Source organism: Punica granatum, chromosome 6 (assembly GCF_007655135.1).
Source record: "Punica granatum isolate Tunisia-2019 chromosome 6, ASM765513v2, whole genome shotgun sequence".
Taxonomy (NCBI): Eukaryota; Viridiplantae; Streptophyta; class Magnoliopsida; order Myrtales; family Lythraceae; genus Punica; species Punica granatum.
The window spans coordinates 22,146,217-22,163,702 of record NC_045132.1 but is presented as its reverse complement, the minus strand read 5'-3'; the positions used below and the strand labels follow the sequence as shown (position 1 = coordinate 22,163,702).

The window sequence follows — 17,486 nt, the reverse complement described above, 5'->3', positions numbered from 1 at the left end:
GCAAAGCTTTACAAAATCATTCCCTCGCGTAACAAAAGAAAACAAGACTCATACAAGCAAACCCTGAGCTATCCCGAAACTATTACCTTTGTGGTCACTTCACGCTCGAAGATTCGGGCATTTCGTTCCAGCCATATCTACAAATTCTTTGCAAGCTTTTGTCCAGTAACATCAATCTTCCTACCCTTTAGATTTTGGACCTACTCCAGTCCGGTTTGCCCAATTTTTAATTTAATTGGTGACCCCAGCCTTCAGAGTATGCTCTTCCGAATGGCTTGAGTAACCCGGGAAAAAGATGGATACGTGCACCGAAGAAACAAAGTTACACCAAGATAAATAAAGATTGCCTTCACTAAATTTCATCAGCGAATATGTACAGATCCACCTAATGTCTTCTTAACGCGTACCGATTTTCCTCCCACATTTGACCCTTCTACTATTGTAAATAATGTAAAATTGCCCTTGACGGGATCACTGATTCGAAAGAAGATAAAGAGGAGCATGGAGAAAAGCTGTTCAAACTGAAAGCATTCCCGTTGAAATCACTGAACATTTTAGCATTTCACGTGCCTCTCGTAGCTAGGAGGCAGCGAGGGGCAGTACTCATTCATGTTGGCATATGGTTCCAGGGTATTATACCCAGGAAGTTCCATCCAATACTCCCCGAGAATTTGACAGAACGGGAGCTCACCATCTTTGTTGCTGCACCAGCTCGGGAGCCGGGTCTTGTTGCTCTCGTAAATCTTCAACATGTATGCGTCCCGAATCTGAAAGGTGGCAATGGAGTTAATAAAAAGTAACAAGACACAGGGATCGATTGGTGAGAAGTCAGCGAACTGTGATGTGTATACGAGGGCAAGAGAATTGTCTCGTGACTTACAGTGAACTCTGTTACTTGAATAGAATCAGCAATGGGACCAAACACTCCTGCGGCTTTGTACATTGAGAGTATGAAAGAGACACATGTGGTAGATTTTCCATCACTATAGACCCAATCATCTTGTTCCGGGATCGTAAGTAATTGATCAAAAGATAGACCACGCTTCTCTGTCTCATCTAATATCCCATACAAGTCCAAATCCTGAACGGGGAAAATAAATTGAGGAAAAACAATGAAAATGATTGGTCTTGACATGCAGCATGCTATAGGAAGAATCCGGCCACACGGAAACAACTCGAAAATAAAGTGAATTATAGCAAGAGCTCTTCTACCTCAGTTCCTAGCCGCTTATTTAAGGCTTCATTCCACATGTTAGCAGCATAAGAGGGCTGCAACCTCGTCCACATTGACATGACAGAGATGACCTAGAGATGTTGGAGAAAGAAATTGAAAAATCAAGCTGGAGATGAGATTTTAAACACTGGTTTTATAATAAAGAAAATAAGAACAAGCAAAGGGGATATTGAATATTGAATATGGTACTTAAAAATCAGAATCCCAACTTGAAAACCATTCTGTTCTGCTTATCCATATAATATAACTATGTTCCACAGATAGCTCAAATTTCACTGGATTTAGCAAAATACCCAGCATAAGGAGTATCTTCAACATGATTTATAAAGATTCACAAACCAAAACGACCAAATCGATCAACAATAAGTTATTAGATCCTCGACTGAGCAAGAAAGAACCATACCAAGTGAGCATCAAGAGGGGGAGGGTAGTTGTCCGATATGGTGTCAATCCAACTGAATATCATGTTATGATAACCGTATGGTTTCCCCGACATGCTTCGAGCATATTCCCATGCTGCCGTAGAATTGAACTTCGCTCTCAAATCGGGATGTAAAGGAAGCAAAGCTATCTGGGGATTGGAATTATCCTTGAGGGCCAATTCCCACCATTCTTCCCATGGAATGACCACAATAATCTCTTCTCCCTGCAATAACATCGAGTTTGACATAGTGTGAACAACTGATCATCTCTCAATTCTTTTTCAGTAACTAAAATTTAGAAATCACACCTTCTCATTCTCGTGACCTGATTCGCCAACCCACAAATTACCAGATTCATCCTTCAAGCAAACTGCCGTATGACCAGCGAATGCACCAGTAACCCATTTTTCCAAAGTCTCAAACCCTCCCCACCTACCACGAATCTTGGAAACAGCTAGAAAATCACCGGTGTGAACATCCTCTGGATTTATAATTGTCTGCCAGGGCTTAGGACGTTTCTCAAATGTTGCACCCATGTGTTTCTTCAGAAATGCTAAATTAGCACTTTGACCCCAGGCTGTGTTAGAAAACAAGGGCAACACATCGATCAAGGATAGCAGGCTTCCTAGCATTCCTGATGGCATGAGGAATACAGAGACTCCATGCTGCTTCACCTGCTCGTATTCCAAAAGTAAGTTATTTTCACTCGATGAAATCCCAATCGGAAAATGTATGTAATAGAAATGGGCTCAGTCATACGTATTCCAACTCTGCAGGTTCTTCCCATGAATCAAACTTGAACGTGTGCTCTCGAGCTGAGAAGTAGTAATCCCAAGTTATCCTGTATGGTGTTGCAAACACATACAAATCCATACAGGTCCAGCTATGTGGTTCTGATGTCTGTTGAGAGCAGCAGAAAAGAGAGAGACCAACGGTGTTAATTTGATGTTCAGCTGAGTCGAATCATAAAGCACAGAGCAAAACCCAAAGCAATGACATACTCTACTTCTATGTCTTATGCAACAAAGATTGAAGCAAACTATGCTTGGTTTCCGCTTCATATGCCCAGTTTAATTATGAATAAACCCGAAAGACACTCTCAACGACGATCTCACATATTCACAAGAACCAATCGTTTAAGCAGATTCTTCATCAGAGTCAAGTCAATGACAAGTTCGCATACGATGATATTTATGTTTTTGTAATGTCACAGTAGAGGAATTTAACAGCTGATCATCCACTGAACAAGAATTGGTTCCGGGCAAACAAGCACCCGATACCAAATTGAAGCAATTAACACTAAGCACCTGAACAAGGTCCGCAATTGCGAAAAAAACCAAATAATATTTAGGAAAAAATCCCATAATTAGAATGTTGGAAACTGAGATTATCCTCATAGCACTTAACGATGGAGACTGCTCTCGGTGAAGTCGGAAAAGGAAAATTTTTAGCATTAAATTTAAGAAACAATTGGGTTTGAAGCAATAGTGATTGTGATCAGCGTCACTCAGAGACCGAACCGTGAGGTGCATAATGCCGCCGCCCAAATCCGGCTGCGCCCGATCACCCTCCGTGAACTCGAGCCGAGCCACGTTGCCATCGAAGCAAGCGCCCTTCCAGTCGATCGTCCCGTTGTCAGGGGTGACGGAACCGACAAAGACCGGCAGCAAGTCCACGGCGCTGTGGAAGTCGTTGAGCACCGGCCACGAGACCTGCCGGGATAAGATGGGGAGCACGTCGTTGATCCGGAAGGGGACCTTGAAGGCATCAGCATAATCAAGGCCAAACCCTATCCCTAGCAGGCAGAGGAGGAGCAATTGAGGGAACCGAGACATGGGGAGAGTCGGAATACGAGGAAGAAAGAGGAAAGCTTTCCGGTGCCGGTGGTGAGACGGGCCGAGCTGCGGTGGAGAGTTGGGATATGGTTAAGTGGGTCAGCGACGGCGGCGGAACGGGCGGGACATCGGGGTCAACGGGTCTGATGCATGGGGAAAAGTCGGATCAAGCGATGATTTCGGTGAGGGGAAGAAGATGAAGAAGAAGAAGTGAAGAAGAACGGCTTTGTTGGGTTTGCTTGGTCGACGTGGACTGGACGGGAAGGTGTGGCTTACGGTTACGTGGCGCTTGGACTGGCCCGTCCGTCGGGACTTGGATACTCGGCAAGGAATTTTCAGCTGGATATATTGAAATTAAAATAATTCAGCATATTAATTAATTAATATGATTAATACATTTCAAAAGGATATTTTTCCTTCGTATTCCGTGATATATCTTTTACGATAAAAACTAGAATGACATAACGATAACACGATAATATTGTTGGTAAAATTTTAAAAATTATTCTTAACCAAAAATAATTTTAAAAATGATATATATACGACATGATATCCCATATATATACACGAGATGTTTGCGGGTCCCGTTGCTGTCCTATGTATATAGTATATAAGATATATATAGATATAGATATTGATAGCATGGATATGAGATATACAAGAGCCATTCTATAGAGTTTTGCTAGTCTCAACAACACTTAGTCTTGAGAGAGAGCTAAGTCTTGAAGAACTAAAAGGGAGAGAGAAGGCTAAAGGTCACCAGTGATTGTGTTGCAGGGCCAGAAGGTGGTGATCATTCACTCCTTCGATGACGGCACGAGGGAGATGCCCACTGAGAAGGCGAATGATGAAGTGCTTATTGGGGCCCTTTTATATATATATATATATATATATATATATATATATATATATTAGTAGTATAGCTCGTGCGTTACACATGATAGTTCCATCAGATCAGGCAAAAGCAACAAAAAAGAATAAAAAATAAATATCGACAATAAACTTTTTCAAAACTAAATTTAGAGAATACCTTAGTCCTAGTTAAGAAACTATTTATAATGTACCACGAAAAATCTATAAAAATATAATCTATTTTTTTTGATAATTTTAAAAAATTCCAAAATTATTTAATCATATTGCCTTCTAAACTATAATATTCAAAATATTTTTTTGGTATTCTCGATTTTTTAAGTGAAATATTATAACAAAAAATTATTTCGGAAGATTTTGTTGATAATTTTATAATCGAAAAAATTTTAAATTTAAAAACTCAAAAATCAATGAAATTGCATTCTAAAATCAAGCGGTTTGAGACCATCTGGCCAAGCCATCTCGCTCTTTCTTATATAAATATATATATAATAATCGTGAAACTCATGCATTGCACGAGATACAACTTGAACTTGTGTTCTCTCCGTATAAGTTCGTATTGATTACTACACATCTACCATTAAGGGTTTTGGAAAAAAAAATTATTATCTTAGAGATAGAATGTAGAATACACAGCGAAACTACCATTTAATGTTTAGGAGAAAGAAAGTGTCATTTTAAGAGTGAGAAAGTTGAACAAAGAGCACAACTACTATTTAAGGCTAAAGAGAGAATAAGTATCATGTAAGAGAGAGCGATGCTATCATTCATGGTTTACGGGAGATAGAGTATTATGTTAGAAAGAAAATGTGAAATGGACAGTGAAACTATCATTTAGGGCTAAAAAGAGAGAAAGAAGAATTGAGAATGCAATTAGCATTTAAGATGTAGGGGAGAAAAAAATGTCATGTAAGAGATAGAGCAGAACTACCATTAAGTGTTTAGAAGAGATAAAATATCATGGTAGAGTGATAGTGAAATAGAAAGCGCAACATTTAGGGTTTACGAAAGAGAAAGTGCCACATTAGAGAGAGAATGTGGAATAGACAGCGGAACTACCATTTATTATTTAGGAAAGATAAAGTGTCATGTCTGAGAGAAAAAATATAATAAAAAATGCAATTACCATTTAGTGTTTATGAGAGAGAAATTGTTATGTAAAAGTGAGCGGAACTATCATTCATGGTTTATGAGAGATAAAGTATTATGCTATGAAAAGAATGTGGAATAGACATTACCATTTAGAGTTAAAGAGAGAAAAAGTGTCATATTAGAGAGAGAATGAAATAAAAAGAATGTGGAATAAACACTACCATTTAGAATTAAAGAGAGAGAAAGTGTCATGTTAGAGAGAAAATGGAATAAAGAGCAAAACTACCATTTAGAGTTTCGAAGAGGAAAATGTAATGTAAGAGAGAGTTGAACTACCGTTTAGGGTTATGAGAGAAAAAATATTATGTTATAGAGAGAAAGTATAATTTAAGGTTTATGAGAGAGAAAGTGAAATAGATGGCGCGATTACCATTTAGGGTTTCAGAGAGAGAAAGTGTCATATTAGAGAGCAAAAGTGAAATAAAGAGCACAACTATCACTTATACTTTAAGGGCATGTTTGGTTCACCGGATTAGGTAGGGCACGGATTAACTATTCCGTACGGAATAGATTTTCGGTCGTTTGGTTTAACGGAATGCGGAATAGCTATTCCGACTCGGGATCCATATCCGGTTTACATGCGGAATACGGGTGCCGCCTATCACGGTCCGGATTAGCTTATCCGGATGCGGAAATGGAGGCGAATGGACAAAAATACCCTCGTCTTCTTTCGATAATTACAATGCATGCCATCCCATAAAAGCCTCACTTCTCACCTATCGTTCATTTCCTCTCGGAAGAAAATTGTAAACCCTAGCAAAGCTACAGCCGTGCTCCCGATTCGAACCTCCCCTGAGAGCTCTTCAACACCTTTGTGCCATAGCCCAGGTCTCTCTCTCTCTCTGTGTCTCTATAATCTCTGTATGTTTGCTTTTGGGTATGCTTCTTCATCCTAAATCTCTAGTTCTGTTTTGATGGAAAACTTAGTTTTGTCAAGAGTTGTGCTCTGCGTGGTAGCTAAGATGTCTGCGACATGTCTTTATATGGCTTTAGATTATCATTGCCCAACTGTTTTAATAGATTGTTGTTAGATTTTTAAGATCTACTGATGGACGATGCTCAATTCTGATCAGTATATTTATAAAAAGAAATTTTGCTCAATAGTTCTTGACGGCAATCTCAGTATGCATGATCTGTGACCTTGTGCTTGCTTGTCCTGATAATCGATACTTCAGTTCAGGGACAAGATTTAATTTTTGCTGGAATTGTTCGTTGAGATGTTTCTTCAGTGTTTCAAGTTAGGAAAATTTTTTTGCCCTGCATGTCTAACCAATGAAATAAGTTTTTGCAATTAACACACCAAAGGGGGGGCGGTTGAAGCTGATGAGCAAGACCTGCATTAAAAATGACAGTAAACGGCAAAAAGATTACATGTCTACAGGGTACTTGCATTAGAGATTTAGGATGAATAACTGTGTTGTATAGGTTGGCCCAAAGAAAAAAAAATTTGTGTTGTATAGGACGAGATCATAAATTTACTAAAAGTTAGAGCGACTTGTGATCTTTGTGGCTTTTTTCATTTGAATTGTCTGGACATGTGGTCAGCCATATGGATTGTGGAATGTTCCTAATATTCAATCTTGATGTTGATATTCAGAATAACTGTAGATTATTATTCATGAAATTTGGCTTCATAGCAACCTTTATAATCAGTACAAGAATGTCATTGCATTCTCTAATTTGCTGCCTTCCCTATTCTCTGGGAAGAATTGTATCAAGGATGAGTCGGTCTCATTGAAGGTTCTCGTACTGTCACATGCAGAGGTCTTTCAAGGAACTTTGATATTGAAAACTCAGAGAAAAAAAAGGTTCCATACTCAGGAGTCAGGTCAGGGTTCATTTCCTTTTCGCTTTCTCAATTTCGGGTTTATATTCGATTCAAGATTCTATAACTTCAAAGAGTATCAAGCATATATTTATATTATATCATAGATGCTCCACATTTTTCCTCCTTTTCCATGGTAATCTTGTCTTTGGACATCAGTGTGAGTCAAGCCCAGGTTTGGATTGAAACGGATATACAGATACTGATGCAAGTCCTTTTTTCCTTGTAAAGATAAACATTTGGCCAGGGAGGTTTATGGTTTGGCTCCATTGTTGACTGGTAAATTTTGATCTGACATAGGTGGTGAGGATTCTGTTCCGAACAGGCTCCGTCCTCTAGTTGACGTGCGAGATGTTGCTGAGGCTGTAATAATGGCGTATGAAAAACCCGAGGCTGAAGGTAGATACATATGTGTAGCGCATGCTATCAAGACCCGAGATTTGGCGGAAAAGCTTCGTAGACTATATCCTGACTTCACTTAACCGAAGAAGTAAGCTCTTTCATCTATTTATTTATTTTTTTCCTTTGCTTGATAATACAAACTAATTTATCTAGCCTACAGGTGTTCTATGTTGATGTCCTTGGTAGTGAATTCGCAATTTTTTGGCTAAGAATTCTGTGTTCTGAGAGCCTGGGCTGCTTAAGTAGTTATGGCTTGTGATGAAACTCGGAAAATTCGTTTGCTGTTATTGTTGATACTTTGGACCGTACAGGAAAGCTGTTGTCCTTCATTTCCATTGATAATGAAATTGTTCCCAGATGTACTTATATTTGGCAATTTGACTACAATTTCTGTTTCTTTGTCCTGGGTTCTTTGTCATTTGTGTTTCCAGAAGTGAATTGAAAAATAGTCGAGGCGAATCGATTAGGCTCCAGAACAAATGAAAACATCCCGAGCAAAATTAGGATATTTGTTTATTCAGCATGCCCAACTACCTTCTGAACGAGCTATAGGCAAATCCAGTGTTTGCGGAAGTTCGATTCCTCTTTTCTATTCATGGTTCTTCGTAACCTATGTTTCAAGAGCTGGACGTTAAACAGCCTAGATGAATAATCATAAAGATCATTGTGTTTGGTAATGAAATTAAGTTGGATTTAATTTGATTTAGTGTTGATTTGAGGACATGAAGACAAAAGTAGTTAGGAAAAATATGTGAGAGAATTTGAAGAAGAAAATTTAAAAAAAATAATGATTGTGTCGTTAAAATTGAGAAAAAAATGTTAAATAATTAAGAGAATTTAATATTAAAAAATTTATTATCATAATAAATAAGAAAAAGCCTGAGAAAGAATTTAAAGAAAAAGATTTTAAAAAAAGTAATGATTTTATTATTGAATTGAGAGAAAAATAAAGTAAAATTAAGTTAAGTTAAATTTGTCACATTGCGTTTGGTAATGAAGTTAAGTTTGAAAAAATTTTAGTATTAAAAAATTTTCTGTAATAATAGATAAGAAAAAATATGAGAGAGAATATGAAGAAAAAGATAGAAAAATAATAATTATATTATTGAATTGCCTGGAAAATTAAAATAATTAATTATTATAAAAATAGATAATTATGCTTATTACATTATTAAAATAATTAATTTTATTAATAAACACAAATTTTAGTAATTTAATTTAATTTTTTAATTTTTAGAATTACCTTTCTTTATATTTTTTAAAATTTTATTTTTTATTAATTATAAAAATTGTCATTAAAGTTATCTATTTATCTTATAAAACTCATTATATTTATATGAAGGGCATTTCTGTCTTTTTATCCTATTCCTGTTCTTTCTATTCCTTATTTAACCCAATCAAACATCAGAATTATAATGTTATTCCTTGTTTATTCCCTCCAACCAAACACAAAAATTTCATCAGAATTTCCATTCTATTCCCTGTCTATTCTAATCCCAGTCTATTCTATTCTCTGTCTATTCTAATCCTGCGAACCAAACGTGCCCTAAAAGATATAAAGTGTCATGTAGGAAAGAGATAGCAAAACTACCATTTACGGTTTATGAGAGAGAAAGTATCTATAAAATATGTGTGAAACTGTCATTTTAGGTTTATGAAAGAGAAATTATCATGTTAGGGAGAAACTGTAATAGAGAGTTTGAAGTAGAGAGTCATGTTAGTGAAAAAATCAGAACTTAGGAAAAAGAAAGTGTTATGATACTGAAACAAAACACTTTCTCTCTCTCTATTGTTACATTTTCTCTTTCATAAATCATAAATGATAATTGTACTCTTTATTTCACTTTCTCTGTCTAACATAATATTTTATCTTTTTTAAATCATAAATGGTAGTTCCATTACATATTCTACTTTCTCTCTCATAAACTTTAAATAGTAGTTTCACTCTCTTTTACCTGACACTTTCTCTTAAACCTTAGTAGTTGTACTATCTATCATATTTTCTCTTTCTAACATGACATTTTTTCCATCTTAAATATAAATGGTAGTTTTGCTCTTTATTTCACTTTTTTTCTCTAACATTACATTTTCTTTCTCCTAAACCTTGAATGATAATTCTACTCTCTCTCCCTTTCTTGCATGACAATTTCTCTCATAAACCTTAAATGATAGTTACGCTTTATATTCTACTTTTGCTATCTAGCATGACATTTTTTTTATATAAGCACTAAATGGTAATTTCGTTGTTTATTCCACTTTCTCCATCTAACATAACAGTCTCTCATGACATTTTCTCTTTTATAAAACAAAAAAATGGCAGTTGGCCTCTCTATTCCATTTTTTTTCTGTAAATGACACTTTCTCTATATATGAAAACACAAATATGATCTATATTGTTGTAATATATTATATGCGATAAAATGGCAAATGTGCCTCTCACGTGCATCTTTTTTGAAAATGCTTTCAATATCCACTATATATTTACTACTAGCCATAGAACTTGTGCTCTGCACGGGATTATATGTGTTCGATTTTTATGTTTTTTTTAGTATGATTAGAAAGTATATGCGTATTTTGAAATTTTATAAATCATAATTTACCATCATTAACACTATATATACGTGCGACATGGTAGAAAACGCTTTATATATGATAACAAATCATATCTATAAAAATTATGATTTGATTTTTTTTGAAAAGCAAATGTGATAATAGATCTTTGAAAACACAAATATGATCTATTTTATTAGATAAAAACCTACCCATAATTAATTTATTATACATAATAGTTTTTGTGACTCATAGATGAATAGAATCATACAAAATATATAACGCATCATATCTATAACGTGTTACATAGAATATCTACTTTTATAATTTTTTATGTCGATGTACAAATTTATATCTATATGCTTTGAAAAATGAAAAATTCGTTTTCTAACAGATGCTAAAAAATCGAGAAAATAATAACCAGTCCCATAAATTATGCAGTTTTTAAAATATTAAAAGTTATTTTTTAAAGAAAGTTAAAATGAAGAAAATAATGATTGATACCTCAAATCTATATATTAAAAATTTAACCGAAAATTTATTTTCTAAAAATTGTAGAAAATCCAGAAAATAACAACCGACATCACAAAATATATTGATTCAAAGATATTAAAAAATAAAATAATATTTTTATAGAAAGTTAAAAAAATAAGAAAATATTAGTTTATTTATGCTATTATTACTATAAATAATAAAATATGTTGTAACTCTTCATTAGGAAGAATCGTTAGTTAAGTCATTGTTCTTTGTGTTCACTGCCTCCCATAATTTATTTACTATAACTTATATCTTTCATGAGTATTTTCATGTGATAGCTCACTCAATAAATTGTGAGACATGCTGAAAAATCAAAGAGAAAAAGTAATACATAAGTAAAAATTCTAACGTGATTTGATTCAAGTGGTTCGATATTTGTTCCACTTAAGTAAGAATTCCAACGTGGGTTAGAGTCATTGTGAATACATAAAATTCACGTTGTGAGAGCTTTATCCCTTAGTGGGTTGACCTAGTTAGACTGAATTAGTTGACGCCCAATTGAGTTTCTGTGTATCAAAGTTCACAATGAAAAAAAAATTTAATATATATATATATATGTACATTAATCAAAGAAGTAAATGCTTATAGAGGATTAGAAAGTCTATGCAGTCGTTACCTTGATTTGCTTTACTCGGTTGTTTTCTAAAGCCTTTATTCTTGGAACTTCTTGTTTTGTTGAGAGACCGCGGGCTCTTCCTTTTATAGACAGATGTATTTAGTTTGTTTCTAAATCTATATATATATATAATGTTTCACAGTTTAGGAGTAGTAATCATATCTATAAAAATATTTTAAAAAATTAGATTTTATCATACCATATATCTTTAAAAAATTCAAACAAAATCCTTTTTATTACAAAATCAATATAAAAATTTAAAAACTGAAAAATATGAGAAAATTCCATTAAGCAATTCGTGCGTTATGAGACCATTTGACCGAGCCAACCACGGCTCCGCTTTTATATTAGATATATATTTAGATAAATAGATAGAGATTATATTATTTAATTCCTTTTTTATGAAAATTATGTAATTCAAATTCGGGAAGTTACCATTGGATTGGGCACCTTCCTCCCAAAAAAAGCCAAAAAAAAAATGTGTGTGTTTTTTTTTTCTTAACTCAGGGTGTTCAGTATTCGTTCGGCTAATTCTCAAGGTTCTGTGAGCCCTAATGACGTACGTCGTTGATAATCATGTCAAAGGCACTTTGATGGCTCCAAGGAGTTTCGAACCGGGATCGGATGGATACTTAAGCTCCTCATTAACTACTAGACCAAATTTCTTGGAATTAGAAGTTTTTGGTTATTCGGTGAAATAAATTGCTCTTAACATATTAGAGATAATAAAGTGCAAAAGATGACTTGCAATCAATCAATGTGTATGTCTCACACACTAGACATTGTTGATGCAAAGGAAATACGAATTGAATGGTCAATTCATTATCATTCTAAGGTTACCAAGAAGGCGAGTTAAACGGCATGGATTCTAACTACTATTTGTACCGACCGCAAAGTAATTGGGTTATTGTTTGTTTAGTCTTATTTGTACATTGATGTTAATGCGAAAGGATTGCTTTCCATTTCGAGATATCAGTCGAATTCAAAATTTTACAACATTGTGCACCCTGTTTTCCGAAGAAATGTACAATATGTTTCTATTAAGTTATAGAAAGCTACACTGAGATGACCAAATTGGGTTCTCCTCGTCCCGACTAATCCGGACCAAAAACTGCGTGATCCATAGAAGTACAAAACACATATTAGTGCATTGGTCTATTGGCACAATTTCTAATGTTTAAAATGGACAATCAGCAACAGAAGATAGGAGCCAAATATAATGACCCAAAACAGAAAGTACATTAATTTCATCGAACAAAAGCCCCAATCCCGAAAAGAAAGCAGTTCGAGTAGCAAGGGAGGAGCAGTGCACTCTCTTCAACCGCCAAAGGCTGCCTGAAGGGATTCAGTTGGATCTACAAGAATGGAATGGATTCCATTATCATTCAAATATAGCTTTATAAGCTCAAGCAGTTGTAAGTTACGACATGACCTTTTCACTGATAAGATGAGAAGAGGAGTAGTGAAATAACTGAACACGTACAGGGAGCGAGAGCGTATGACCAGTCGCCGCATTTATGCAACGAGCGGCTAGATGGCATGCTTCTTCGCAATAATCGGAAAAAACCGCTGGGACATTTATCTTCTTAATCAGCTCCTGACACAATGTCAAGAATTCAAGAAGGGTAAGAACAAACTCGAATAAAGCTATGAACACTTCCGAGCTTTAAACTAAAAGCCAAACCATACAATAGTCGGTAGCCAGCTAGGGTAAGCAGCAATGCCAGCATTTGGAGCAATGATCAGATCAGGAAGAGAATGCTGCCCACATATCATAAGATGGAATTAACGGTATAAGTGTTTATCAAAGCAAAAAATACCAGCATAAGAGTGTTAGAGATATACTTTCGCTATATCTCCATAGACATCATGGTAAAGGCCTCTTCGGAATTGCAGTACAACTTCAGAAGTTTGGCCATCACTTGAATCTTGGGTCATGCTTCCACTTGAAGATTTGCAAATGCAATCACTATCAGTGCATTGAATGTAGCTAGAGAAGTTGATCCTCTCACCATCTCTATGAATACCAGTAGGAGAAAGAAAAAAGTGAATGTTATTTCCTCCGACAAGAAATGTCATTTCTGAAATAGAAAGAGTGGTGCTGATTGCACTGAGCTAGAAACGCTGATAAATGCCAGAGCAGATCCAATCAGGAACTTAAATTTCACAAGTTATTTTTGAGGCTGCTACTAGCCGAGACGTGTTTTTTTTTTTTAAATAAAAAGCTACTTGTAGCGATTTTACCAACCTAAAATGTGGAACAGCAGGTCCAACAAGCTCAATATGCACTTGAAAGCCTGGAAGAAGAGCCCGCAACTCTGCAAGGGCACCAAACTGTACAAGCTCCTTCTCTGGTCCTGAAACGTTCAGTCAAAATGCCAACTTCATAAATTTACATTTATCCGGATTATAAAGAATCTTCTTTTTGATAATTGGAAGGACCACAATGCCTTCACTAGAGCATCACATATAATACCGGACGTTTCCCGTTCATTAATCAAAGCCTAAAAGGAAATGCAATTGAAACAGAAATACCCAGTCCGCAAAATCTTTGACGCTCAACAGATGAAAGGGCTCACTTTTGTAGAAAATGACAGAGACCCTTTGAGATGGAAAGTAGAGGTTATATCTCAACACAAAAAGAGTGACAAAACAAAGCTGGCTTAGCAACTTGACATCGGCATTTGATGAGCTACAGCTCATGAAAAGTGGACTTCTCTGTTATACTCAACGTCAACAAAGAAATAATACTTTGTTCATACCAAGATAGTGTATTCGTAGATCACTTTTGTCTCTAAGCATGAAGCCTCCAATTTCAGCAAGTTGAATGGCATGATATATTGTTAGTGGCTGAAAAATTTAAATACAGGAGGAAATGAGACACCTCAGAACCAGACATAAACAGTTAGTGTCTCCCCAAGCAAGCACCACAAACATAAACTGGAATCGAAAAATGATGAATTATATCATATACCCAGTGGAGGAGCACGGCAATAGGTGAATGTAGAGGGATATCCCTCCATTTGTAATAATCATCCCAACCAACTAGTCGATTCAACAGAGGAGACGGGGGCCCTGCAAGAATTAATTGTGAAGACTTGATTCAAAATTAACGAAATCAAAGCACAGATCATGAAATGTTTCATGGTACCACTACAAGGGCACAAGATACTCGGGAGATTCCAACTGTCATATAACCTGCCCAATTAAAAGAAATTTTGTGAATCTCAAAAGAGAAACTCGTTCCATTCGCACAAAGTTCCTGACTGTACTTCGTAGTTTGTATCAAAATCAACAAAACTATTTGTTCACTCAACTTTTTTTCAGTTCCTCGACCAAAGTCCCATCTCTCAAACAAAAGGAAGACATCAATCTGTAAATATGGCATGAATCGAATTCAAAGTTGATCAATCAAAATCTCAGCCGACCTTCCAGATTGCAAGGATTTAACCACCGGTTGACAGCTGCACTCGCACGCCCACATTCCCTTAAGATGGATGCCCCTCCTAGTGAGAAACGAACACCTCGACTCCTGATTTTCACAAACCTGAAGAATGCAAAGGACCATGTCCCATTAAAACATTGAACGAGCAACTACACTTGGATGAAAGAGCAAAATCTCCTGCCATATAAGAGCTGAGCCTACCTGAACCGTGGCTTCTTCAGAGAACGTGAAGGGAAAATCGTTCAGCACATCGACCTGCTTCATCTGCTCCTCTAACCTCGCACACTCTTCCTTATGGACACTCCAGTGAGATAACTATAGAGATCAAAAGCAACAATATCAAAACCAATAGCGAAGCCCTCTCCCCGTTGGTTAATCACGAACAGCATCCGACAGCAGTTTCATTTCTAGCTCCAAACTTTATCCCATCGGACAGAAACCCAACTAGACTAATTGAGCTCTGAGCTGATTCAGGGGACTTGTTAGGGGTCACTGCTCAGAGAAGGGGGGATGAGCGATCACCTGGTGAGAGGCGGAACAATAAGCGACGGCTCGGCAGCGGCCACAACGCTGCCTCGCTGGGCCGACGCACCTCGTTCCTCTTCCCTTGCCGGCACACTCCATTACCGGCGCTCCTCAAATCTCCAACTCCATGGAAGAAGGCAGCTCGAATTCGTCGTCTCCGGTACTCACTGGCAGAAGTAATTATCAGACTTTCACGGAAGGGGAAAGATTTTCACGCGGCCAGGGGTATACACCACTCGGTCCCACTCACGGGTTAGATAAAAACTCGTGCGTTTAATAGTAAAAAACTTTTTTCGGTAAAAAAGAAAAAGAAAAAGAAAAAGAAAAGTCTGATTCTAGAGTTTCGGCTCACTATCACTTGTAACGATCCTCCTTTGTTAATGGTCATGCAGCTACTCTGGCCATTTGAACTAAATTGATCCAATGATAGGATCTTCCCGTCACATATGATGGCACTATATTATAATATCATTTCATCTTCTCTCGTTGCATCGACCCCGTTATATGGTCACCCGAGGGAGGAGCGATTGAACGGAGACATCACCGAAAGACAACATGTAAACTGACCAGTCGATACGAAATAAGAAAATATCAGGAGAGGCGCTATATATGTTCGAAACCGGTTTTTTTTTGGATGAATGACAAACTTTCATTAATTAGAAGTAGTTATATCAGAGGCCATTAACCCAGTACATCACGGAAAGAATACTAATTAGCTGTGTGCAAAATCAGAAGGGTTAAACATTTGACCGATTAAGGCAGCATTTACAATTTTGTGTGAGAGACGGGGTAAACACTTAGCTTCGCTTTCACATCTGCAAAAACCTTCCGAACTATAGCCGTTGGAGGTGAGATCTGCTTTTGGTAAGTCCTGGCATTCATCTCTCTCCATATACAGTATATGTAGTGAGTCCAAAGAAGTTTTAAGCAAATGACATCAAGCTTCCTACCTCGAAGGGAAGTAATACAGCTGAATTCTGTATTCCAACTCAACTTAGTTAGGTGCAAACCGATTCAAGCCAATAGATTTTTCCAAATTCCTTGAGTGACTGAACATTCAAAAAAGAGATGATCACGAGTCTCTCTTTGCATACTGCAAAATTCACACTCAGTTGACACGAGCTGAATCCCCCATTTAATAGCCGGTCCTTAGTGACTAATCTATTATGTACACTAAGCCAGCTAATAAAAGAAGAGCGAGGGAGATATTCATCAAACCATATTGCATTCCTCCATTCCACTTTTGGGCCTCTGGGTCTAAGACACTGCCAAGCATTAGCAATAGAGAATTGTCCAGACTTATGGGGGGTCCATAAGACTCTATCATGGTTGGAAGATTCAAGTGTTGTAGCCAAGTCTCAGATCAAAGTAGCTTATGGGTTCAAGCTCCTCGGCCAGTGCCATTGCTCTTCCACCAGAACTGCACTAACTGTTGCATGCGCCCTAAGTGAAGGGAAGCATTGAAGTCCTCTGCAACAATATTTGATCAACGGGCCAACAGGTAGCCAGGTATCATACCAAAAGGACATAGTTATGCCCGAACCAACTCTGCATCTAATAGAAGGGAACATGAGAGCTCTTATCTGCATTAATTTCCTCCAGTTCCATGAGCAAGCTCCAGCAACCGTAAAAACCAAATACGGCGGCCTTTTGTTAAGAATTTATTTGCCCAAGCCACCTAGAGAGAGCCCGAACTCACAAGGAGAGACCATAAGTTTTTCAACACGCACACCTTATTCCATAGATTTAAATCCTTGATACCGAGACCTCCCTCCGCTTTTGGGAGGCAAATAGTTTCCCAGTTGATTTTGTCCCCACCTGCATGTTGCTCCAGACCTTTCCAGAGGAAGGATAGACACTTTTGTTGCACAAGTTTGATGACTTTTTTTGGGAGAATAAAATGGTAACACCAATAGCTGGCCATACTAAAGAGCACAGAATTGATCAATTGCACCCTTCCTGCGTAAGACAAGTACTGCACAGACCAACTCTCGATTCTTTTCACAATTCTCTCGGTTAGAGCCTCACAGTTCTTCAAAGAGAGTTTTCCGAAAACAAGAGAAAGGCCTAAGT

At 36.9% G+C, this 17,486-nt stretch overlaps 3 protein-coding genes across 3 annotated transcripts; 1 reads left to right on the top strand and 2 right to left on the bottom strand.

Moving 5' to 3' along the window:
* Positions 1-322: 322 nt before the first annotated feature.
* Positions 323-3,491, bottom strand: LOC116210540. The gene is made up of 7 exons (XM_031544424.1): positions 3,177-3,491; positions 2,416-2,556; positions 1,965-2,330; positions 1,638-1,880; positions 1,213-1,305; positions 881-1,081; positions 323-767 (listed from the first exon to the last, which is right to left on the bottom strand). The coding sequence occupies exons 1-7, from the start codon at positions 3,489-3,491 to the stop codon at positions 555-557; spliced, it is 1,572 nt and encodes a 523-aa protein (XP_031400284.1). The 3' UTR covers positions 323-554.
* Positions 3,492-6,199: 2,708 nt separating this feature from the next.
* Positions 6,200-8,143, top strand: LOC116212257 (cinnamoyl-CoA reductase 1-like). The gene is made up of 3 exons (XM_031546822.1): positions 6,200-6,341; positions 7,276-7,341; positions 7,639-8,143. Exons 1-3 carry the CDS (start codon positions 6,200-6,202, stop codon positions 7,818-7,820), a joined length of 390 nt encoding a protein of 129 aa, XP_031402682.1. The 3' UTR covers positions 7,821-8,143.
* Positions 8,144-12,453: 4,310 nt separating this feature from the next.
* Positions 12,454-15,652, bottom strand: LOC116211506 (zinc finger MYND domain-containing protein 15). Its single transcript, XM_031545933.1, has 11 exons — positions 15,411-15,652; positions 15,090-15,203; positions 14,872-14,990; positions 14,595-14,641; positions 14,418-14,518; positions 14,206-14,293; positions 13,692-13,800; positions 13,289-13,460; positions 13,133-13,204; positions 12,927-13,040; positions 12,454-12,798 (listed from the first exon to the last, which is right to left on the bottom strand). Exons 1-11 carry the CDS (start codon positions 15,510-15,512, stop codon positions 12,691-12,693), a joined length of 1,146 nt encoding a protein of 381 aa, XP_031401793.1. The 5' UTR covers positions 15,513-15,652; the 3' UTR covers positions 12,454-12,690.
* Positions 15,653-17,486: the final 1,834 nt, after the last annotated feature.